The 23,877-nt window shown below is 45.5% G+C and overlaps 1 protein-coding gene across 1 annotated transcript; it reads right to left on the bottom strand.

The window, feature by feature from the left end:
• Positions 1-15,769: 15,769 nt before the first annotated feature.
• On the bottom strand, positions 15,770-17,443 carry LOC125522485 (protein YIF1B-like). The gene is made up of 5 exons (XM_048687543.1): positions 17,364-17,443; positions 17,104-17,279; positions 16,915-17,013; positions 16,663-16,814; positions 15,770-16,333 (listed from the first exon to the last, which is right to left on the bottom strand). Exons 2-5 carry the CDS (start codon positions 17,272-17,274, stop codon positions 15,952-15,954), a joined length of 804 nt encoding a protein of 267 aa, XP_048543500.1. The 5' UTR covers positions 17,275-17,279; positions 17,364-17,443; the 3' UTR covers positions 15,770-15,951.
• Between the last annotated feature and the right edge of the window lie 6,434 nt (positions 17,444-23,877).

Genomic DNA, 23,877 nt, shown 5'->3' with positions numbered 1-23,877 from the left:
ATTATGCGAATGAATGTCCTGAATCCCAGAATGGAAATGGCAATGGAAGCTCTGGGAAGAAGCCGAACCCTTTCAACAGGGGACAGGTGAACCACGTTAACGTGGAGGAGGTTGAAGAGCAGCCGGATGCAGTAATCGGTAAGTTTTTGGTTAAGTCATTTATTGCACTCGTTCTTTTCGATACTGGTGCATCGCATTCATACATATCAAGGGGATTTGTGGATAAGTATAATCTGCCCACCAAAGTTCTTAGAACACCTATGTTAGTAAGCTCACCAGGAGCGGAGTATATGGCTAGCCAAGGATGTTTTCAAGTGCCATTGAGTATAGGTAGGCATGTGTTTTCCCTCGGATTTAATCATTTTTGGAATCACAAGGATTGGATGTAATTCTGGGGATGGATTGGCTGTCGATGTATGGAGGAAACATCGACTGCGCCGGTAAGACGATCTTGCTTACCACCCTAGAAGGGAGAAGGATCAAGTATGTATCCTGGCATGTGCTGAAGAGGACTCAAGTAAATTGTCTAACAGGAGTTGTGCAGGAGGAAGTACCAGTAGTGAAGGATTTCCCTGATGTATTTCCAGAAGAGTTGCTAGGCATGCCACCGGATAGAGATATTGAGTTTTTGATTGAGCTTTTGCCAGACACAGGGCCAATATCAAAGAGACCATATAGGATGCCCGCAAAGGATTTGGTGGAGATTAAGAAGTAGATTAAGGAGTTACTGGATAAAGGATATATTCGCCCAAGTTCTTCGCCTTGGGGATCGCCAGTACTACTAGTGGAGAAGAAGGATGGATCATTAAGGATGGTTGTTGATTATCGAGGATTAAATGAAGTAACCATCAAGAACAAATACCCACTACCGATGATCAATGATCTGTTTGATCGATTGCAAGGAGCTAAGGTATTTTCCAAGATCGATCTGCGATCAGGATACCACCAGTTGAAGATTCAAGAACAGGATATACCTAAGACAGCTTTTACCACCAGGTATGGGATGTACGAGTATACTGTTATGTCATTTGGTCTGACTAACGCACCTGCATATTTTATGAACATGATGAACAAAGTGTTTATGGAGTTTTTGGATAAGTTCGTCGTAGTGTTCATTGATGATATCCTTGTTTACTCGAAGAATGAAGAGGATCATAAGGAGCATTTGCGTTTGGTACTTGGTAAGCTCAGAGAACATCAGTTATATGCCAAGTTTAGCAAATGTGAGTTTTGGTTGAAAGAAGTTGGATTTCTCGGACACGTTATATCCGGAGAAGGTATAGCAGTAGATCCCACTCAGGTTGATACCGTGACAAATTGGGAAGCCCCAACAACAGTTGGAGAGATCTGGAGTTTTCTTCGACTCGCGAGATACTACCGGAGATTCATTGAGAATTTCTCATAGATTGCGAAGCCTATGACGGAGTTGTTGAAAAAGGATACCAAGTTCATATGGACTGAGGAATGTGAGGCTAGTTTCCAGGAGTTGAAGAAATGTTTGGTTACATCACCTGTATTGATTTTGCCAGATCAGACCAAGGATTATGAGGTGTATTGCGACGCTTCACGTCGAGGACTTGGAGCAGTGCTTATGCAGGAAGGAAGAGTTGTTTCATATGCCTCACGACAGCTCAAACCTCATGAGTTAAATTATGCTATGTAGGATTTGGAGTTAGCAGCCGTAGTGCATGCATTGAAAACTTAGAGACATTTTCTCATTGGAAACCATTGTGAGGTGTACACGGATCACAAGAGTTTGAAGTATATTTTCACGCAGAAGGAGTTGAATCTCAGGCAAAGGAGATGGTTGGAGCTCATCAAGGATTATGATATGAAATTGCATTATCACCCCGGAAAGGCTAATGTAGTAGCTGATGCGTTGAGCCGTAAAAGCCATGTCAACACACTAATGACAGGAAATTTACCAAGGGAGTTAGCCGAAAATCTTTGTGGGCTATGTTTGGAGATAGTTCCGAGAGACTATGTAGCAGCATTGGAGATTCAGTCTACTTTGATGGATAAGATCAGAGAAGCTCAAAAGACCGACAAGGAGATTGCCTCTATAAAAGAGAAAATGAGCAAAGGAAAAGCTAAAGGATTTCGTGAGGATGAGCATGATACCTTATGGTTTGAAGACTGTGTTTATGTGCCAAATGATTCGGAGATCGGGAAGTTAATTCTGCAAGAGGCCCATGATTCACCATATTCGATTCACCCAGGAAATACCAAAATGTATTTGGATTTGAAGGACACCTTCTGGTGGACCGGAATGAAGAAGGATATTGCGGAGTATGTAGTAATTTGTGATGTATGTCAGAGAGTAAAGGTAGAGCATCAGAAGCCAGCAGGATTGCTACAGCCATTGCCGATACCCGAATGGAAGTGGGATAAGTTAGGCATGGATTTTATTATAGGATTGCCCAGAACACGTTCAGGCTATGACTCGATATGGGTTGTAGTCGATCGTTTGACAAAGGTAGCTCATTTCATTCCAGTGAAGACCACCTATACCAGTGCAAAGTTGGCAAAGATATACATGACCAGAATCGTATGTCTGCATGGAGTTCCAAGGAGCATAGTATCAGATAGAGGAACCCAATTTACCTCAAAGTTCTGGAATCAGTTGCATGAAACTTTGGGTACCAGACTGGAGTTTAGTACAGCTTTTCACCCGCAGACAGATGGACAGACTGAGAGAGTCAATCAGATTTTGGAGGATATGCTGAGAGCTTGTGCACTAGATTACAGATCTAGTTGGGACGAGAATTTGCCATATGCAGAGTTCTCTTACAACAACAGTTGTCAATCCAGTTTGAAGATGGCCCCTTTCGAAGCCTTGTACGGAAGGAGGTGCAGGACCCCATTATCTTGGGATGAACTTGGAGACCGCTAGTTGTTTGGACCGGATCTGATAAAGGAGTCTGAACAGAAAGTGAAATTGATTCGTGATAGGCTCAAGGTAGCTCAATCCAGGCAGAAGAGTTATGCAGATTCTAAACGCAAGGAGACAGTTTACGGAGTCGGAGACCGAGTTTATCTTCGAGTATCTCCACTTCGAGGAGTTAAGAGCTTTGGAGTTAAGGGAAAGTCAGCGCCACGTTTTGTAGGCCCATACAAAGTTTTGGAGCGTATGGGAGAAGCAGCCTATAAGTTGGAATTGCCCGAAGGATTGTCAGGAGTTCACGACGTGTTCCACGTTTCCCAGTTGAAGAAGTGCCACGCAGAGATGGCTAATATACCGCTAAGTGATACAGTGCCACTGGAAGCAATTCAGTTGGACAGTGATTTGACCTATGAGGAGAAACCAGTCAAGATTCTAGAGCATGCCAGTCGAGTCACCCGCAACAAGGTTATCAAGTTTTGCAAAGTTCAGTGGAGCCACCACACGGAGGATGAAGCCACCTGAGAGCGAGAGGAAGAATTGCTGAAGGACCACCCTCACCTATTTTCTAGCCAACCCGAATCTCAAGGGCGAGATTCATCTTAAGGGGGGTAGGTTTGTAACATCTCAAATTTTCAATTTGGAATGTTATACACTAGATCATCATTGCATATCATATTTTATTGCATTTTGGTTGATCCTAGAAAATTCTACGCAACTCAAGGACCCTGGGAGAGAGTTGGGGATTTCGTTATTTTCATATTTGAGTTTTCTCAAATTTTGAAAATAGGATCATTTGATTTTATTTATTTTATCTTCAATTATTTCTATTACAAAAATATGAGAGAGGGAATAAAATTACTTTCCCGAAATAAAGAAATATTGAGGATTTAATAAAACAATCAAATAAGATTTTATTTTGGTTTTATTTGCTATTTTATTTGAATTAGGGAAAAATGCGCGTTTTTCAAAATTGCATTTAGGCCCCAAATAAATGTTCATACTGTGCGGCTTGATTTTAGAAGCCGGGGAAAATTTATTTCAGGATTTTTGGAGTCCATTTATTATTCGTTTTGTTTTTTTTCTGAGCGTAATTTTTTTTTTAAAAAAGAGTCCCAACCAACCTTGGGCCGTAACCGGCCAGGACTCCGCCTGGCCGGGCCTTCAAATAGCGCCGCCGAGGCCCGAGGCCAGCCCAGCCGCGCCCCGCCCCGAAACCCTAACCCTAGGCCGCCGCCGCCATCGCCCCACCGCCGCCACGCCGCCCGCGCCTCACCGCCTCGCCGCCTTGCCGGACCGCCGGAGGTAGTTTTTCGCCGCTGGTTTTTTAGAAAACTGATCGGTTTTTCATCGGTTTTGTTTGGTTTTTTTAGTTTCAGTTTTTTTAAATAGATTGGTTTTTCTGGTTTATTTAATTAGCGATCGTTCGTCCGTTCGTTCGTCTTAACGAACATTCGTCGTTTTACTTTTTTCTCGGATTAAATCCGCGATTTATCTGATCATGATTCCTGATCCGATTTTCGTTTTAGTCTAACTTTTCGCTCATTTATCGGAATCAGGCGATTCAAGCGCCTAGAGTTTCGTCTCGAAACCCTTTTTCCGTTTAACCAACTCAAACAAGTTTTTGCCACTGTAAAAATTGCTCTAGATCCAGAATAGTAAACGAAGCCTGTTTCTTTTGCCGTTTGTCTTTCGTTGCTTCGTTCGATTTGATTCTTTTTTGCCAACCAGAGTTCTTAAGTTGAACTTTCTGGTTAGATCTTTTATTCGAGTTTTACCTGTGCATTAGTTGAGTACTTATTGTATGTTTGTTTGTTTGTGATAGAGTACCCGGAGTGTGCTGCTTGCTACTTCGAATCACTAGGTTTTGCGGATCATCAGCAAGGCAAGTAACACTTTGATCATACTTCCAATTACCCAGATTTTATTGCATTAGATCAATCCTCACACATTGCATGATTAGGATCTAATTAAATTATGGGTTTTGGAAGTAGTTGAGGTAGTACCTATTACCCGTTATTATCAAACCTTTGGAAGTTACTTCTACGTTTCCTTATTATGCCATGCTATGCTAGTAGACGTGGATTGGATGAGTGTATCCATGACAGATGTGAGATTGTTAAATTAATGGTTTATCTAAGGTGGCAACTTAAATACACATCTGGGTGGATTGAGACACCTGGGTATTCCAGCGATTGCCTGTTTTTTTTATGGACCGCCACCCAGGCTCAAAGGGATCATGAGATTTATTCATGCTAGAAACTTCCGTGTGCAACCACAAGATACTATGGGCTCTAGCATAGTCGATTAAGTTGTGCGAACTCTTACAGTGGTAGACTAGCAGATGTAGGGGAAAGTAGGTGTAACGGTCTACCCGATCGTAATGTGCTAGCGCTTCTGAAAGACTATGTCTCGGTCATCCGTTTCTCAACACCATGTAGTGCAAGAAATCAAACGGAGGCGATCGAGTCTTGTGGGGAAAAGTGCGCAAACCTCTGCAGAGTGTATAAACTAATCATGGTTAGTCGTGTCCCCAGTTATGGACATCTTGAGTATCTAGTACTTGGATTATCATGTGAATCTCATCATGTTACTCTAAAATTAATTTTGTTGGGTTTTGTTTAATGATGATGCTTAATTGGGATTGAGAATGTTGTCAACCATTCTCAATGTTTAACAACTACCATGATAGTTAAATAAAATTTATTCCTTTGCAGTAGGGAAAAATTGGCTTTACGCAAAACTGTAACCATAGAGCTTTCCACCAGCCAAATATGCATATAGAATAGCCTATTTCATTCCATTACTCTCTATGTGTTACTTTGCCAGCATATTCCATGTGCTGTCCCATTTCAGGCTGCAACGTTAATGTTGCAGACTTTTCAGACGACGATTAAGGTGCTTTTAGGTCGTGGTTCTATACTCAGTGATGCCGTTGGAGTTGATGGACTCACTTATCTTCCAAGCCTTCTGCTGTTATCGTTATTAGATGGCCTTAAGCCATATTTATTGTAATAAGTTCTCTTTTGAGACACTCGATGTAATAAGTGTGTGATTGCTACTCTGTTATAAATCCTTCAAGTACTGTGTGGTGTCAGCATTACTGATCCAGGGATGACACCTGAGCACAGAGATTGGACCATTTGAGGTCTGGTCGCTACAGTTATTGAAGAAGGATACCAAATTTAAATGGACAGAAGAATGTGAGGCGAGTTTTCAGGAGTTAAAAAAACATTTGGCTACAGCCCCAGTGCTGATTCTGCCGGATATACGTAAGGAGTTTCAAGTGTATTGCGATGCCTCTCTCCTAGGACTTGGAAGTGTGCTGATGCAGGACGGAAGAGTTGTTTCGTATGCCTCGCGACAACTGAAACCGCATGAGTTAAATTATGCCACGCATGACTTAGAGTTGGCTGCCGTACTGCATGTGTTGAAGACTTCGAGACATTATCTTAATGGAAACCATTTCGATGTATACACTGACCATAAGAGTTTGAAGTACATTTTCACACAGAAGGAGCTGAACCTTAGGCAGAGGAGATGGTTGGAGCTTATAAAGGATTATAACATGAAACTTCACTATCATCTAGGCAAGGCCAATGTCGTAGCAGACGCTTTGAGCCGGAAGAGTTATGCCAACACACTCATAAGCGCAGGATTGCCAAAGGAGTTGGCGGAGGATCTCAGGGAACTTCGATTGGAGATTGTCCCTAGAGGTTTTGTTGCAACAATGGAGGTTCAGTCTACATTGTTAGGAAAGATTCGAGAAGCCGAGAAGGATGACAAAGAGATCGCCGAGATAAAAGAGAGAATGAGCAAAGGAAAGGCCAAAGGTTTTCGTGAGGATGAACACGACACCTTGTGGTTTGAGGACCGTGTTTATGTGCCCAATAACACAAAGATCGGGAAGTTAATACTTCAGGAGGCTCATGACTCACCATACTCGATTCACCCCGAAAACACCAAGATGTATGTGGATTTAAAGGAGCGTTTCTGGTGGACTGGTATGAAGAAGGATATTGCCGAGTATGTAGCCGTGTGTGATGTATATCAGAGAGTGAAGGCAGAACATCAAAAGCCAGCCGAGTCACCCGTGGCAAGATTATCAAGTTTTGCAAAGTTCAGTGGAGCCACCATACCAAAGATGAAGCCACCTGGGAACGAGAGGATGATCTTCGCAAAGACCACCCACACCTATTTTCTAGCCAACCCAAATCTCGAGGGCGAGATTCATATTAAAGGGGGTAGGTTTTAACATCCCAAATTTCCAATTTGGAATGTTATACATAGATCATTCATGCATATCATATTTTGCTGCATTTCATTTTGCGATCCTCGAAATTCTAAGCAACTCAAGGACCCTCGGAGAGAGTTGGGGATTTCACTGTTTTCATATTTGAATTCTATCAAATATTGAAACGAGGATTTTTTTGGTTTTAATTATTTTTCTCTCCGAAAATATTTCATATTAAAATACATGAGAGGAGATAATATGACTTCTCCAAAATAAATGAAATATTGGAGGAAAAATATTAAAATCAAATATTTGAATTTATTCGGAGGTTATTGTTATTTTATTTGAATTAGAAAAATTGCACGTGTTTCAAAATTGCATTTTAGGGCCAAGAAAATTTGTTTTGACATTTTTAGATTTTTATTTATTTTTTCTAGGATTTATTTAAGTTTCGGCATATTTTATTTAGACGGTGAAAAATTGTTTTGGCATTTTTAGATTTTTATTTATTTTTCTAGGATTTATTTAAGTTTCGGTGAAATTATTTTTAAAAAAAATCTTCGCTGACTGGGCCAAAGCCCAGCCAGCCGGCCCGGCTCAGCCGAACCGTCCGCCTTGTCCGCGACGCGGAGACCGCCGCCGCCGCAAGCCGAGTCCGGTCGGGACTCCTCCCTGCGCCGCCTCGCCCCCTCCCAAAGCTAGCCCCCCTCCTTATATATGCCGCCCCCGCACCCCCACACCACCACCCGAACCACCCCGCCCCGCCGCCTAGCACCGCGCCGCCGCTTGCAGCCGCCGCCGCCGCCTAGCGCCGCTGCCGTCGCCGCCCCGCCGCCTAGCACCGTGCCGCCGCCTGCCGTCGCCGCCCTGCGCCACCCGCCGCCGCAGCCGGACCTCGCCGGAGGTATAAACCGCCATTGCCGCCGTTCGGTTTATTTTTTGAACCGGTTCGGTTTTTTTAACACCCTAGGTTCGTTTTTTTAGATCGGTTCGCCGGTTTTCTCGGTTTAGTTTGCGGATGTTCATCCGTACGTTCGTTTTAACGAACGGTGTTCACTCGTTAGCCACAGACAACGAACGTTCGTTCGTTAGCCTGTTCGTCAGTTTTCTTTTTTCGGATTTTTCCGCGATTATTTCCATCATGATTTTTGATCCAATTTTCGTTTTAGTTTATCTTTTCGCTCGTTTATCGGAATCAGGCGATTCAAGCGCCCAGATCTTCGTCTCGAAACCCTCTTTTTGTTTAACCAACTTGAACAATATTTTGATATAGTAAAATTTGACCTTAGTCCAGATTAGTAATCGGATCTTTTTTCTTTCGCAGTTTGAGTTTCGTTGCTCCGTTTGATTTGATTCTTTTTGCAAACCGGAGTTCTTAAGTTGAACTTTCTGGTTAGATCTCTTATTTGAGTTTTACCTGTGCTTCTTTGCTTGATTGCTTATGTATGCTATTGTTTGTTTGTGATAGAACACCCGAAGTGCGAAGCGTGCGACTACGAGTCTCTAGGTTTTGTGGATCATCAGCAAGGCAAGTAACACATTGATCATACTCTTTTCATACCCAGTTTTTATGCATTAGCTCCAATCCTCGAACATTGCATGATTAGGATGTGTTTAACATGTGGGATTGGGAAGTAGTTGATGAGGTAGAACCTATTGCCCTGTTATTATCAAACACTTGGGAGTTACTTCTACGTATTGCTTATATTGCTATGGTATGCTCGTAGACGTGAATTGGGTTTGAGTGAAACCATGACATATGTGAGATTGATAATTAATGGTTCAACTTAAGGTGGCAACATTAATACACATCTGGGTGGATTGCTTGTCGGGCACCTAGAGAATCCAGTGTTGTCCTAGGATATCCCGGAGTACCCGTGTGATAATCCTAAGGTCCGCCACCCAGGCTCAAAGGGAACTGAGATATTTCATGCTAGAAACTTTTGTGTGCAGCCACAAGCTATTGTGGGCTCTAGCATAGTTGAGTAAGTTGCGTGAAGCTGTTGAAGAGGTAGACTTGCAGGTAGTTGGGTTGTAGGTGGTATAGTCTATCCGGAGTAGAGAGTTAATGCTTCTGAAAAACTATGCCTCGGTCATCCGTTTCTCAAAAATCATGTAGTGCGTGAAATCCAACGGGAGAGATCGAGTCTTGTGGGGAAAAGTGTGCAAACCTCTGTAGAGTGTATAAACTAATCATGGTTAGCCGTGTCCCCGGTTATGGACATCTTGAGTATCTAGTACTTAGATTATCATATGTATCTCATCACTCTAAGTTAATATTGTTGGGTTGATAATTACTTTTAATTGGGAATGAGTTGGAGGAACCTTCTCAATGATGTTTCAACTACCATGGTAGTTAATTAAAATCTATTCCTTTATTTTAGGAAAAAATTGGCTTTTCGCAAAACTTTAACCGTAGAGCTTTCCACCAGCCAAATATGCATATAGTGATAGCATTATTCTGTTTTGCTCTACTGTGTTACATTGCCAGCATATTCCATGTGCTGACCCGTTTCGGGCTGCAACGTATTATGTTGCAAACTTTTCAGACGAGGAGTAAGGTTCATTAGGTCGTTGTCGTGCAGCTCAGCTATGTCGTTGGAGTTGATGGACTCACTTTATCTTCCAAGCCTTCCGCTGTTATCGTATTAGATGGCCTTAAGCCATATTTATTATAATAAGTTCTCTTTTGAGACATTCAATGTAATAAGTGTGTGATTGCCACTCTGTTATAAATACTTCGAGTACTGTGTGTGTCAGCATTACCGATCCAGGGATGACACTGAAGCACAAAGACTTGACCGTTTGAGATCGGGTCGCTACAGTAGCATAATATGGACGAACCCATACCCTAGCCTACAAGCCGGCTCAATTCTCGCGCTGCAAGACTCAGGCAACCTCCAGTTACTCGCCACTGGGGGAATGCCCATCACCTGGGAGAGCTTCCAGCACCCAACTGACACACTCCTCCCAGGTCAATCGTTGGGCTCTGGAAAGGCTCTTCTGTCCAGGCACTCCGACACGGTCTTGTTCCCCGGCTGCTACAGCCTGCAGGTGCAAGGCGATTGTAACATCATCTTGTACCTCACAAACCTTGCCACCGGCAACCTGGATTCGCACAACGCATATTGGAGCACTAACACCTACCAGCCGGACAACCAGGTCGGCAACATGACTATTTTTTTTGACTCATCGGGCCATCTGTACTATCAGAGCAATGACAGCACTGTGGTTGACCTGATACCCCCGCATCCAAAGTCTAGGTTTGGTTACCACCAGCATGCATCACTCGATCCAGATGGCATCTTCCGCATGTACACCCGGCCGAAGAACGCCATGGGAAGGAGAAACTTGTCGTGGGCAGTCATGGGACAGTTCCCAACCGAAGGTTGCAAGATAAAAACCTCTATGCAAGGTTTGTGTGGCCCCAACTCATACTGTGTGTACGGTCCTAACGACCGGCTCAATTGTGAGTGCCCAAGCGGCTACTCCTATGTCGATTCTCAGCTCAGGTACATGGGCTGCACACAGGGGTTCATGTCGCAGAGTTGTGACGAGAAGAACCGCTCCGCCGAGTTTGGGGTTGTCAAGCTCCCGAACACCACTTGGGGAAACTCGCCATATGAAGGATATTCGCACACCACAGAGGACCAGTGTGCAGACTCTTGCCTAAAGGACTGCCTCTGCGCCGCTGCTATGTATGATGACAGTTATTGTGCCAAGATGGTGTCATTGGCAGGATTTGGACGGCAAGGAGGAGACGTCGCCATGAAGGCATTGATAAAGGTACGGACGAGTAATCCCTTCGAGCTGGTGCCACCGAGAAGGATATTGCCTTATGTATTACTCGGTTGCTCGGGGTTCGTGTTGCTATCCGCAATAAGTAGTCTCATGTTACATTGGTACCTTAGGAAGAAGAATGCCAACCATGACTTTGTGAGGGCTTACACTGCAAAAGAGCTTTACAGAGCCACCAATGGCTTTTGTAAGTTGTTAGGCAGAGGTGGCTTTGGCGAGGTCTACCATGGGGTGTTAAAGTCGCTACACTCTCCTGACATAGCAGTGAAGAAGCTCATCAGCTCCAATGGTTACAGCGAGAGGGAGTTCGCGAATGAGGTACAGTCCATCGGCCAGATCCACCACAGGAACCTAGTCCGCATGGTTGGTTACTGCAAAGAGCAGGAGCAACGGATGTTGGTGTTCGAGTTCATGCCAGGTGGTTCCCTTCGGAGCTTCCTTTTCCAGCCTAAGCGACCAATGTGGAGTTGGCGTGCCAAGGCAGCACTCGGTATTGCCAAGGGCCTAGAGTACTTACACGAAGAATGCAATTATCCAATCATTCATTGTGACATCAAGCCTGACAATATATTGTTAGATGGCAAGAAAAATCCGAAGATTACTGATTTTGGGATTGCAAAGCTTCTTAGTGACCAGCAGATGCACACCACGGTGACTAACATCAGGGGCACAAGGGGCTATATTGCCCCCGAGTGGTTCCAAAGTGATAGGCGCATTGACACCAAGGTTGATGTTTACAGCTTCGGCGTTGTGCTACTAGAGATGATATGCTGCCGGAAGTGCCAGGAGCCGGTAACCGGGCTGGATGGTGACGATTCAGTCACACTGTTTTGGTGTGCTGGTCAGTTGGTCTGTCATGGCAAGATTAAGGTTTTGTTGCATAATGATGACGACACCATTGAGGATTTGGTCAGAGTGGAGAGGTTCATGCGTGTTGCACTCTGGTGCATTGAGCAGAATCCTTCGCTCCGTCCGACAATGCACTAGGTGGTGCAGATGCTGGAGGGCGTGGTTGAGGTCGACACTCTACCTGCTCCTAAAAGCTCCAACTGTTCATCACCGTTGACCTCTTCGGTCGACGGGAGCACTCTGTTGCCAGGTGGTGCTAATCTTGAGATAGAGTGATATTCTGATAGGCTGCAGCTTCGAAATGATTTTTTTACTTTTCACCAATGCTAATTGTTGAGCCATTGTGTACCTCTAGATGGTGTAGCTAGACTTCAATCATGCCTTGTAGCTATTACATGTCTTCGAGTAAGTATTCATCCATTGTGCTCCACTTATGCAATAATCCTTTGGTTTGAGCACTAATTCATCATGATTTATTTATTTTTACCTTTTTAAAGTCACAGGATATCCTTCCTGGGTTCAAATTAAGTGTGTATAATGGTTTAGGAGAACATACCACATGGCAAGAGCAGCAGCAGCAAGATTGGGCTGAAAATTATGTCAGCAATTCATTCAGTTCTACCTGTCAGAGGGGGAAGTATTAGTAAACTAAAATTGAACTTGGTTGGGCATTTCTCATAAGAGCAATGAGTCATAACTCAGGGAAACCCATCTGGATATTTCATAGATATTCGGCCAAAGATCAACTAATATGAGTTCATAAATCAAAGGCAAAGAAATGCTTATCACTCATTTGTCGAATAGATGCTAACAGAACAACGGTAAGGTGAATGAATAATAACCTTGGAGATGAATAATAACAGGAAAAAAACGTGAAGGGTGAATAAATAAAGGCGTTTGTATGCAAGTTTTACTGTCCATGTGCCTCCTTGGTGTGCCTTTGTCACATTGGCAGTACCAAGTCACTTCAAAGCACCGTGACGTGGCAAAGTACTTAATCAGGATTTATGCCAAACCACATGTGTTATGACCGGCATATTAGGGGCCTAGCCAAGTGGGTTGGGGCTCAAGTTATTTTATTGTTATTAGGGGCTTAGCCCAATTGTCTTATCATTTGTTTAGGAGTCAAGTAAACCTCTCTATATAAGAAAAGGAGATGTATCAATCTAATCAAGTAAGAAGCAATTATTATTTGCTCGGCTTCCCTTAGGGAGCCGGGAGACCTAACCCTAGTCGCCTCTTGCGCCGCCACCGCCTCTTCTCCACCACACAAGGATGGCGCCCAGCCGCCGGCCACCGGCCGCCGCGCCCTCGTCCTCGTCCTCCTCCATCTTTCTTGTACAATCTCCATCCTCGAATTGACAGAACCCTATCTCCTAACACCTTGGTATCAGGTAGCTTGGGTCCGATCATGTCTGCGCCACCACCCACCCCTCCGCTGTCCACCTTGCCACTGTCCACCACCGCCGCCCTCTCCATCGCGCCGCTAGCGTTTCACCCCGCCACGGTCGACAACTCCACCGCGCCGCTCGGTTACTCCGCGGGGGCCTCCACCGGCCAGTCGCTGCTTGTCCCCGCGCCACCTGTCGTCGTCTACTCCCCGGCGAAGATGACCGGGGTCCTCAACGACCTTGTCACCGCCGTCCAGGGCATACGCCTCTACCTGGCCAGGCCCTACGGGTAGCCGCCGCCCTTGCAGCCGGCCGCTGCGACGGGCCAGCCGCCTTGCACTGGTACGCGGCCACCACGGCGCCAATCAAGCCTCTACACCACCACTGGCCCGGTCAGCCGCCGCCCGCCGTCGCCCCCCACTGGCCGCAGTAGCCGGCACCGCCGATCGTCGCGCCCCCGACGCCCCAGCTGCCGGCCCCACCGCCGCCCGCTGTTGTGTCTCAATGGCCTCAATGGCCGGCCCCGGCCCTCGCTACGCCCCCGACGCCTCCTGGGTCCGGGCAGCCGCAGCCCCAACTGCCGGCCCCACCGCCGCCCACTGCCGCGCCTCAATGGCCACAGTGGCCGGCCTCGGCCCTCTCTGTGCCCCCGACGCCTCCTGGGTTCGGGCAGCCGCAGCCCCAGCTGCCGGCCCCACCGTCGCCCGTTGTCGTGCATCAATGGCCACAATGGCCGACCCCTGCCCTCGCTGCACCCCCACTCCACCCGGGTTTGTACCGCCGCAGCTGCCGGCCCCGCCCCCGCCCAGCACGGGGCCCGGGTCACCCACGCAGGGAGGCGTACCGATCCAGCAAGTGTGCTTCCCGTCGTCACCGTCCCCAATATCGGCCTGGCTGACCGGATCATCGCCGCCGCCCGTCTACACTTCGGCTAGAGACTGCCGGCACCCACTCTACAGTTCGGTGATCCCTCCGGCTCGGCGGGGCACTCCACGGGCCGCGGCCATGCTGACCGGGCGCCCCAATCCTCGCTGCTTCGCACCTCTGAGCCAGTCGGCCACGGCGCTCTGACTCAGACACCGCCGCGGTTTGCCAAACTGGACTTCGTCACTTATGACGGCATGGAGGACCCCCTCAACTGGCTTAACCAGTGCGAGCAGTTCTTTCACGGGCAGCGCACCCTCGCCTCGGAGCGTACCTGGCTCGCCTCTTACCACCTCCGCGGCGCGGCACATGCCTGGTACTACGCCCTCGAGCAGGACGAGTGCAGCATGCCCCCTTGGAAACGCTTCCACGAGCTCTGCCTTCTTCGTTTTGGGCCACCGATCCATGGGAGCCGCCTGGCAGAGCTAGGCCGCCTTCCCTTCACCTCCACGGTTCAGGACTTCGCCAACCATTTCCAGGCCCTGGCATGCCACGCGTCAGGCGTGATGGCGCGGCAGCGGGCCGACCTCTTCGTCGGTGGACTTCCGGATCACATCCACGTGGACGTGGAGCTTCGGGGACCCCAGGATCTCCAGACGGCCATGTACTACGCCCGCGCATTCGAGCGCCGCGCGGTGGCCATCTAGCAGGCATCACCGTCCCGGACCGCTGGGCCGCTACCCTGGCCGGATGTTCCCGCGCAGGGTCGGCCTGCGCAGGCTTCCGCGGCACCCCTCGCCGCGACCGCGGCGCGCCCGTTCCGCCGGCTCACCTCGGCCGAGCTGCTCGAGCGTCGCCGCCAAGGGTTTGTGCTTGAACTGCGACGAGCCCTACACGCCCGGCCACATCTGCCCGCGACTCTTCTACCTGGAGGCTGCAGACTACATTGAGGAGGATGCCTTCGCCGACGACCTGACCGCCCCAGCTGTCGTGAAGGTGTTTGACGCTGGTTGATCACCTCGAAGAGTTCAGCAAGCGCTTCCCCACCTTACAGCTCGAGGACGAGTTGTTTGTGCAGGCGGGGAGAAGTGTTATGACCAACATATTAGGGGCTTAGCCCAGTGGGTTGTGGCCCAAATTATCTTATCGTTATTAGGGGCTTAGCCCAATTATCTTATCGTTTGCTTAGGAGTCAAGTAAACCTCTCTATATAAGGAGAGGAGATGTATCAACCTAATCAAGCAAGAAGCAATCATTATTCGCTCGGCTTCCCTTAGGGAGCCGGGAGACCTAACCCTAGCCGTCTCTTGCGCCGCCACCGCCTCTTCTCCACCATGCAAGGACGGCGCCCAGCCGCCGGCCGCCGCGCCTTCGTCCTTGTCCTCCTCCATCTTTCCCCTACAATCTCCGCCCTAGAATCGGCAGAACCCTAGCTCCTAACAATATGCTAGGGAACAATGATCAATTTGATTCGATTAATAAGTTTAGTTACCCAAGATCATATTTACTCTGTTAGTAATATAATAGATTCCAGATTCCGGTTATGCAGGCCTTAGCCAGTTAGCCTACAAGATAACAGCTGCAAATATATTAGCAGATGGCACAAATATGAACGGTGACAATTGAAGATGTACTTTTAGGATAAGTTACTACCCAATATTCAATATTCATGTATGCATTTGTCTTCAGCTAGTCATAAATCATGGGAAAGTAATATCCTTTGCAGGCCAAGAATATAACATTGACTGCATATTTTTGAGGTCCTCTATCAAGAAATTTACCACTCCAATAAGAGCCTGAACTATAGACAAGGCTACTACAAAAGTTCATCTGTAAGACAAAATCTCAAACTTTATTCTGATCGAGTTTTAGCCTCCGCCTTGAAGAAAAGAAAAGGAAAAAATATGTCCCTGTTCTGACATGAGACTGAAACATCAGCCCTTGATGTTGCCTAGCCAAAAAAGCATGGGGAATTGCGCGGCCGCGAGGAATAGAAGAAAGTAGTGGTTCCTGCTAGGATGTCTCTCATAAGTCCTCGATGCACCCTGCAGAACCCTCTTCATCGTCTTAACCAGGAACACTCCAGTGCAGATACAGAACCACGGCAGCACAAAATAGTATGAGTAGCTCCAGAAGATGCGGACAAGCATCGCAAGTGAGGTACCGGCAAACCCATAGCCGGCATATGCCACAATGTCAAGCAACGGCGATTCACCACTTCCCAGTGAGTAAAGTAGTGCTTTAATGAGGATGACTTGCATAAACCAACCGAGTAACCCTTTTGTGAACTGTATAGTCAGTGCCTCCGGGGTAAACCTGCATTCAGGAACAATGTTGATAATCAGACAAGCACCACTGAAGCATTAAGGATATCCTGAACATTAAGGAGCACTGTTTTCCTCTAGAGAAATAAAATAGTGCATTTTATTTCTTATCTTAAACTAACAAACAGAAACCACTATAACCGCTTGGAACAAGCGGTTAGCTATCTCAAAAACAATCAGCAACAGAAACCACTATAATAAAGTGACACATATATGCAACCAAGTAATACATATATTATACTGCTCGTGGAGTCATACTGCACATTTCTTCTAGAGTCCTACAAGTAGAAGAATCAAAACTTGTCCTGGGTGTGCAGTTACCTTCCAAGAACACACAAGGCATATCCAGCAACTACAATGTAGGTGGCAAAGGCCATCAGAGGGATGTACAGATCTGGAGCATTGATGTCTTGAACTGGAGGTTTGTATGACAGCCTTCCTCCCACTGGCTCAGTTATCCTAGTCCAGTGTCCCTGAAGGAAGAGAAACGATAAAAGGATTGAATGAGACCTCACAGTCTGCAGGTACGACACGAAAGAGGTTCTTGAGAAAAAGGAAGCAGTCAGTCCTTACCCGATGCAGAAAAGGAAACAAGACAACTTTCAGCTTGTTCCTCACATACTGGTTGTTCACTTGAAAGTAATATTGTGGATTGGACAAATATTGGGTGATCTGTATACGCAATCAAGCAAACTTACATTGAATAGTTTTTCGAAAATCAAACAACAGGTATATCTATGAATGAAATGCATCCATGCTTACATTGCTTTGCATAAAGTCGGAGCTTGAACCTAAAAACTTCTCACTGTACACTCCTAGTCCACTTCGGATGAGTCCAGGTCCAGCTCCATACAAAGCACTTTGAAAAGGATCCGCCTGTGAAGTAGTAGGCCTGCCTGCCAATCCTCCCAGATCAATGTTCATTGCTGCCATCACGGCTGAATAAACAAAGATTGTTCAAACCAATAGTCAGACAACAAGATATCAATTGTGAATGGTCATGTCATCTACAAACTACGTACCACTTTAACTGCATCCTTTAGAATCCTGAGAATATAGCCCACAATTGCTCTTATATACAAAGAAAAACCCTAAGAAACTGATTTCATAATGTCCACCCATGATTTTATATATGAAACAAACATTGTAGAAAAAGTACAGTAGATGGATCACCACGACCCAGATATGACTAGCAGCCATATGCCAACTTACAACAGAATGTGACGATGTTGAACAGAACATGTACTGTAAAGCTAATTCGAAAGAGAGGGAGAAATAGCATGATATCTTATCATCGTTCATCAGCCCGTAGGTTAGCCCAATCGCAGTGCCTAGTAATGATGCAATGGCCGTTGGACGTGGCTCCGGTGGCCCCGGCGCTGGTCACCGCTGTTGGGGGACGGGCAGGAGGCTCTTCCCCCAGCGCAGCTTCTCGCGAGGAGGTCATCACTTTCGGTGGGATCCCGGATCCTGTCTCTGCAGGGAGACGGGTCAGCGGGAGACTACAGGAGCAGCCGGATGTTGATGATATGCAGCTCAGGTGCGCGCTAAGGGCGGCCAAGCTGCGTGACGTCGAGCTTTCTACTGGTATGTCTGTTAACAAATTTAATTCTATTATGCATTTTACCAATGATGAGATTGTGCAAAATGCGAACCAATTAGGAGTATCTCTGGGTAATAATGATCTAGAGATTTCTAAATCTGTTAATGATATGCTAGACCTGGAAGCTGAACGAGCGTTAGATTTGATTCGTAACTTGGCGGCGGTTAGGCCGATGAATGAATCGGAGATTGATGCGCTTGGGGTTAGAGTTCTCGATGGCTTGTGTGCTGATCTCGATCCTGCGGTTCAGGAGGCGGTGGAGGAGGATGAGTATGGCCTCCCTGAAACTTCTAACCTTGAGGATGAGTCTTTGGGGATTGACGATCATTCCGAACGTGCCGAACCCTCTGATGTTCGCGTTCAGCCTAAACGGACCTGGAAACGGAAGGTCCATCCGGTGTCGGCTGTGCGTAGAAGTGCTAGGATCCGTACCTCTAAAAAAATTTATGATGAAATATGAGAGGCATCTTTTGGAATAGCAGAAGTCTTAAGGACTTGGCTAAAAGACGGTTTCTAGCAGAGGCTTCTCTTGAACATCATTTAGATTTTATTGCTTTGTCCGAGACTGGACGAAGTAATTTTTCTCCACAATTTCTTAGTACCTTATCTGGAGGGGTTGATTTTGACTGGCACTGTCTCCCACCTCGAGGAAGATCCGGTGGGGTTTTACTTGGGGTTAAGTGCGAGACGTTGGAGGTTCGGAGTGTAGTGTTGGGTGAGTTTGCGGTAAAGTTTCGGGTCAGAACTAAAGCGGATGGGTTTATTGGGTTTTGGTGGCAGTCTATGGGGCTGCGCAACCAGAACTCAAACCAGATTTCTTGGCCGATCTAGTCCGTGTTTGCGGTAGCGAGCAACTACCCGTCTTAGTGGGTGGAGATTTTAACATTATTCGAAGAAAGGAGGAAAAGAATAATGACAATTTTGACGGCAGATGGTCATTTATGTTCAATACTATCATAGAAAGCTTGGATCTCAGAGAGATAGAGCTTTCGGGTAGGAAGTTCACTTGGGCAAACTCGCTACCGGTTTCGACTTTTGAGAAGCTCGATCGTGTTTTGGCGAGCGTCGATTGGGAACAGAAGTTTCCTCTGGTAACGGTGCAGGCATTGACACGAGGTATCTCGGATCACACACCGTTACTAGTCGACTCTGGAGTTCAAACTCATTTGGGTAATAAGAATATCTTTTCCTTCGAACTTGCCTGGTTTGAAAGAGAAGGGTTTATTGAGTTGTTAGCTAGAGAGTGGGCTAAAGACTCGGGGGGAAGGTCACCCATTGAGCGGTGGCAGTGCAAGATCCGTCATCTTCGAAGGTTCCTTCGTGGATGGGCTAAGCATACGAATGGGATATATAAGGCTGAGAAGGAAAGACTCCTTATGCTCATTCATTCCCTTGAGTTAAAAGCTGAAACATTTATTTTAGATACTTCTGAGTTGGAGTCTAAAGTGGAGGCCGAGTTGAGGTTGAAAGCACTCCTCCACGAGGAGGAATTGAAATGGGCTTTGAGAGCTAAGGTTCGTAAGGTTGTCCAGGGAGAGGACAACACTCAATTCTTTCATATGATCGCTAATGGAAAGCATTGTAAGAAGAGAATTTTTCAATTAGAACAAGATGAAGGGACGATAGTTGGTCAGGAAAACCTGAAACTTTACATTACCAACTATTATAAGAAGTTGTTTGGCTCTCCGGTAGAGAGTTTCGTGTCCCTGGATGAGTCAAGAGTTGAGGATGTTGCCCAACTCGAGAGGGAAGAGAATGAGATTTTGACTGCTCCTTTCACGGAGAAAGAGGTGTTTGAGGCCATTTCACAAATGAAGAACAATAAAGCGCCAGGACCAGATGGTTTCCGGCGGAGTTCTACAAAAAGTGCTGGCATTTTATTAAGGGTGACCTGTTACCGATGTTTCATGATTTGTTCAATGGTCAGCTTCAGTTGTTCAAGCTCAATTTTGGAACAATAACTCTTCTCCCTAAGAAGACGGAGGCTATTTGCATTGAGCAGTTCAGACCTATCTGTTTGCTTAATGTCAGTTTCAAAATTTTCACCAAGGTTGGGACGAATAGACTCACGCGGATTGCGCATTCAGTTGTGCAACCGTCCCAGACCGCTTTCATGCCAGACAGAAATATCCTTGAAGGAGTGGTCGTCTTGCATGAAACGCTCCATGAGATTCACTCCAAAAAACTAGATGGTGTGGTTTTTAAAGTGGATTTTGAAAAAGCATACGATAAAGTTAAATGGCCGTTCCTTCAACAGGCGTTGCGTATGAAAGGATTTGACAAGGCCCGGCGAGACCAGATTGAGTCCTTTACGCAAAAAGGGAGTGTAGGGGTTAAAGTGAATGATGATATAGGTCACTATTTCCAGACACATAAAGGCCTAAGGCAAGGAGATCCCATGTCACCGATTCTATTTAACATAGTGGTTGATATGTTATCCATTTTAATAGGTCGGGCTAAGGATGCGGGGCAGGTTTCGGGCTTGGTTCCGCACCTAGTTGATGGTGGTATTTCTATTCTGCAGTATGCTGATGATACTATCATTTTTATGGAGCATGACTTGGTGAAAGCAAGGAACATGAAGCTTGTGTTGTGCTTATTTGAACAATTGTCTGGACTCAAGATTAACTTCCATAAGAGCGAACTGTTTTGCTTTGGGAGAGCTAATGAGGACCAGGAGGCGTATAAGCAATTGTTCAGATGTGAGTTGGGTTCGCTACCGTTTTCTTACCTAGGTATACCCATTCACCATCGTAAGCTGACGAACAAGGAGTGGAAATGCATCGAGGATGGTTTCGAAAAAAAACTGAGCTGCTGGAAAGGGAAGCTCATGTCTTATGAAGGATGATTAATTCTGATTAATTCGGTCTTAACCAGTATGCCCATGTTCCTTTTATCCTTTTTTGAGGTCCCGGTGGGGGTCAGGAAGAGGTTAGACTTTTATCGATCGCGTTTCTTTTGGCGGAATGATGAGTTGAAACGAAAGTATAGGCTTGCAAAATGGGATATCATCTGTAGGCCGAAGGACCAAGGCGGTCTAGGCATTGAAAATCTAGAGATCAAGAATAGATGTCTCCTTAGCAAGTGGCTATTTAAACTCTCATCCGAGACAGAGGCTACATGGGCTCAGATTCTCCGGAATAAGTATCTTCAGGCTAAAACTTTGGCTCAGGTGACAGTGCGCCCGAATGATTCTCCGTTTTGAAAAGGGTTGATGAGAGTCAAGCCCCTTTTCTTTAACGGGACGAAAATCTTAGTCGGTGATGGGGCTAATACGAGGTTCTGGGAGGATACGTGGCTTGGGGAGACGCCTCTGGCACTTCAATATCCTACTCTGTATAACAATGTTCGATGTAGAGAAGCCTACGTTGCAAATGTCTTACAGTCCACGCCTCTCAATATTAGCTTCCGGAGGACGCTAGTAGGCCATCGGTGGGAGGCATGGCTTCATCTTGTACGAAGGCTGATGGATGTCCAGCTGTCCCAACAGCCAGATAGATTGTTTTGGAAATTGACTAAGGACGGCAGGTTCTCGGTTAAATCCATGTATCTGGATGTCATTAACACTAGTGTCATTCCTTGCTCGAAGCACGTCTGGAAAGTTAAGGTACCTTTGCGTATCAAAGTGTTTATGTGGTTTGTGCATAAACAAGTGATTTTGACGAAAGATAACCTGGCAAAACGCAATTGGGTGGGTTCTGCTAGGTGTAGCTTTTGTGATTCTAACGAAACTATAAGGCACCTCTTTTTAGATTGTCCGCTGGCTAAGATTATTTGGCGTTCGATTCATATTGCTTTTAATATTACTCCACCTACCTCTATCAATATGTTATTTGGAACTTGGCTTGATGGGGTTAACTTGGATATAGCAAGACACATTCGTGTGGGAGCGTGTGCCTTGTTATGGGCAGTATGGAACTGCAGAAATGATTTGGTTTTTAACAGAAAAACGAACTTTCACTTTTTGCAGGTTATTTTCAGGGCCACAGCATTGATCCGTATGTGGTCGTTACTCACTCCGATGGAGGCCAGGGGGCGTTTGGCTACTGCGTCTACCCGATGGGAGATGGTAGCTCGGGGTATTTTCAACCGGTTTGGATGGCGGTCATGTAATAGGATAGGCATGTAGTACTCCTATTTTTTTGCCAGCCGGTTGTGGCTTTTTTGATTTGGCTCGCTGGAGCAGCTTGTTCTTTTTTTTACCTTCAGATATTGTGACTACTTTTGTTTTGATTTATAGGCCGTATGCATCTTTTGGATGCAGAGGCCGGGGTAATGCCTCTTTTTTTAAAAAAAATGATGCAATGGCCAACCACAAGTAGCTAGTCTGGTTCCACAACTTCTTTTCACATAAATTTCTCCTATCAATGCATTGAGACACACGCCCTTTTTCGCAAAAAAAAAAGTTTCCCTTGAATACCTAAATCCTTGAGAAAATTATGGCATCCATAAGCATAGATCTACAAATAGCTTAATTCAATTTTTGTCAGCACATCTTTACAGATAAATACCACTAACCAAATGTTCACAAGAAATGCCGAGCACACGATAAGCACCGAGTGTGAAGCGTAGGCATTAGAAGGATCAACCTGAACCTCACATGCTTCCCTCTCTAAAGTTTGCAACTACTTTTTACTCAAAGAAATCAATACTTTATTCTGAAAATATTTTTGAAATAAACTTGACCTTTCATTGTACTTGTGAGAAAAGTTCCACACAAAGAAAATTCCTCTTTGACTTATTTTCGAAAAAAACAAATTTTCGGTCAAAATAGTGTGAATAGTGACCTATAATAGCAAATAATTTTTGTCTTTTTTGCTGAAGTCGACGTTGTTTTTTTTGTGAAAATTTATATACTAATGCACAAGTAAGTCAAGTTTAATCTAAAAATACTTTTGAACTATTTTGACTTTTTGTTTAATTATTTAAAAAAGTATTCCATATAGGGTGTCTATACATGCAGGAGCCAAAGGGTATTTCCCAGAAAGAACCCTGCTATACACACGACAGTACAGAGATGATTTTTAAACGATGTTGAAGTTCACGCCATGTGATGCACGCAGCAGCACTACTCCACCGTTTGATATAAGTGTTGGTTGCATGTCGTGTGTGTACTGACGTCTGCACAGCAATTTCGGTGAAGGAAGGACATTGTCATAAACTCTGTGCATTGTTCTGGGTACCTGTGTACTACTTCCGTTTCAGTTTACAAATCCTACGCGTATACCTAGATTGTCAATTTTATCACCTTAATATAGACTATATAACACAAAAATTATACGGTTTGAAAATAGAACATCCAGGGTTTATATTGATATGTTTTTTGTAATATATGACTTGTATTAGGTTGGTCAAACTGACAATCTAGAGGCACGCGCACGCCGTGTAAACTGAGAGAGAGGTAGTAATTAAGTAGGTCTTTGATTGCTGCCAACATAAAAATGCCAGAAGTTCCCAGTAAAACAAACAGCTGGCCCTAATTAAACATCTTCTCCTTCGAGCTTTGGACGAGCTTTCGGGCAATTAGGAGGCGATGGTGTACTTTCTGCTAGAATCGACGGGAACCATGAACAAATCTGCACATCTCAAGTCCTACTCACGGCCTGAGCTTTATGGCCCGTCGTCATCTTTATTTGTTGTGCCTAGGCCAGACCTAATGCACTCTGGTGGTACCTGAAACGAAGTTTTACATAGTTTGTTCGTGCAGCCTTCCAACTAGTGTGCGGTTTTAGAGGGTGCTTGGATTCAAGAGACTTATTTTAGTCTGACTAAAAATAATCTTTTTAAGAGGCTAAAGTTCCATGCACCCCTGACTAAAGAGGGGCTAAAACTAGTCTTGAGACTAATTTTTTTTAGTCAGGTGTACCCCTACTAAAATGTGGATTAGTTCTCTCTCTCCTCATTTAACTCCTCTCTTTTAACACATGCAAGTT

The sequence above is a fragment of the Triticum urartu genome, chromosome 7 (assembly GCF_003073215.2).
Source record: "Triticum urartu cultivar G1812 chromosome 7, Tu2.1, whole genome shotgun sequence".
In the NCBI taxonomy this organism is placed as follows: domain Eukaryota; kingdom Viridiplantae; phylum Streptophyta; class Magnoliopsida; order Poales; family Poaceae; genus Triticum; species Triticum urartu.
This window is presented reverse-complemented; position numbering and strand designations above follow the sequence as displayed.

Coding starts and splice junctions, on each gene's coding strand:
- LOC125522485 (XM_048687543.1), bottom strand. CDS start 17,274: ATGGCAGCAATGAACATTGATCTGGGAGGATTGGCAGGCAGGCCTACT. Junction 17,014..17,103: donor CCGACTTTATGCAAAGCAAT/GTAAGCATGGAT, acceptor TTGCGTATACAG/ATCACCCAATATTTGTCCAA. Junction 16,815..16,914: donor TGTTTCCTTTTCTGCATCGG/GTAAGGACTGAC, acceptor CTCTTCCTTCAG/GGACACTGGACTAGGATAAC.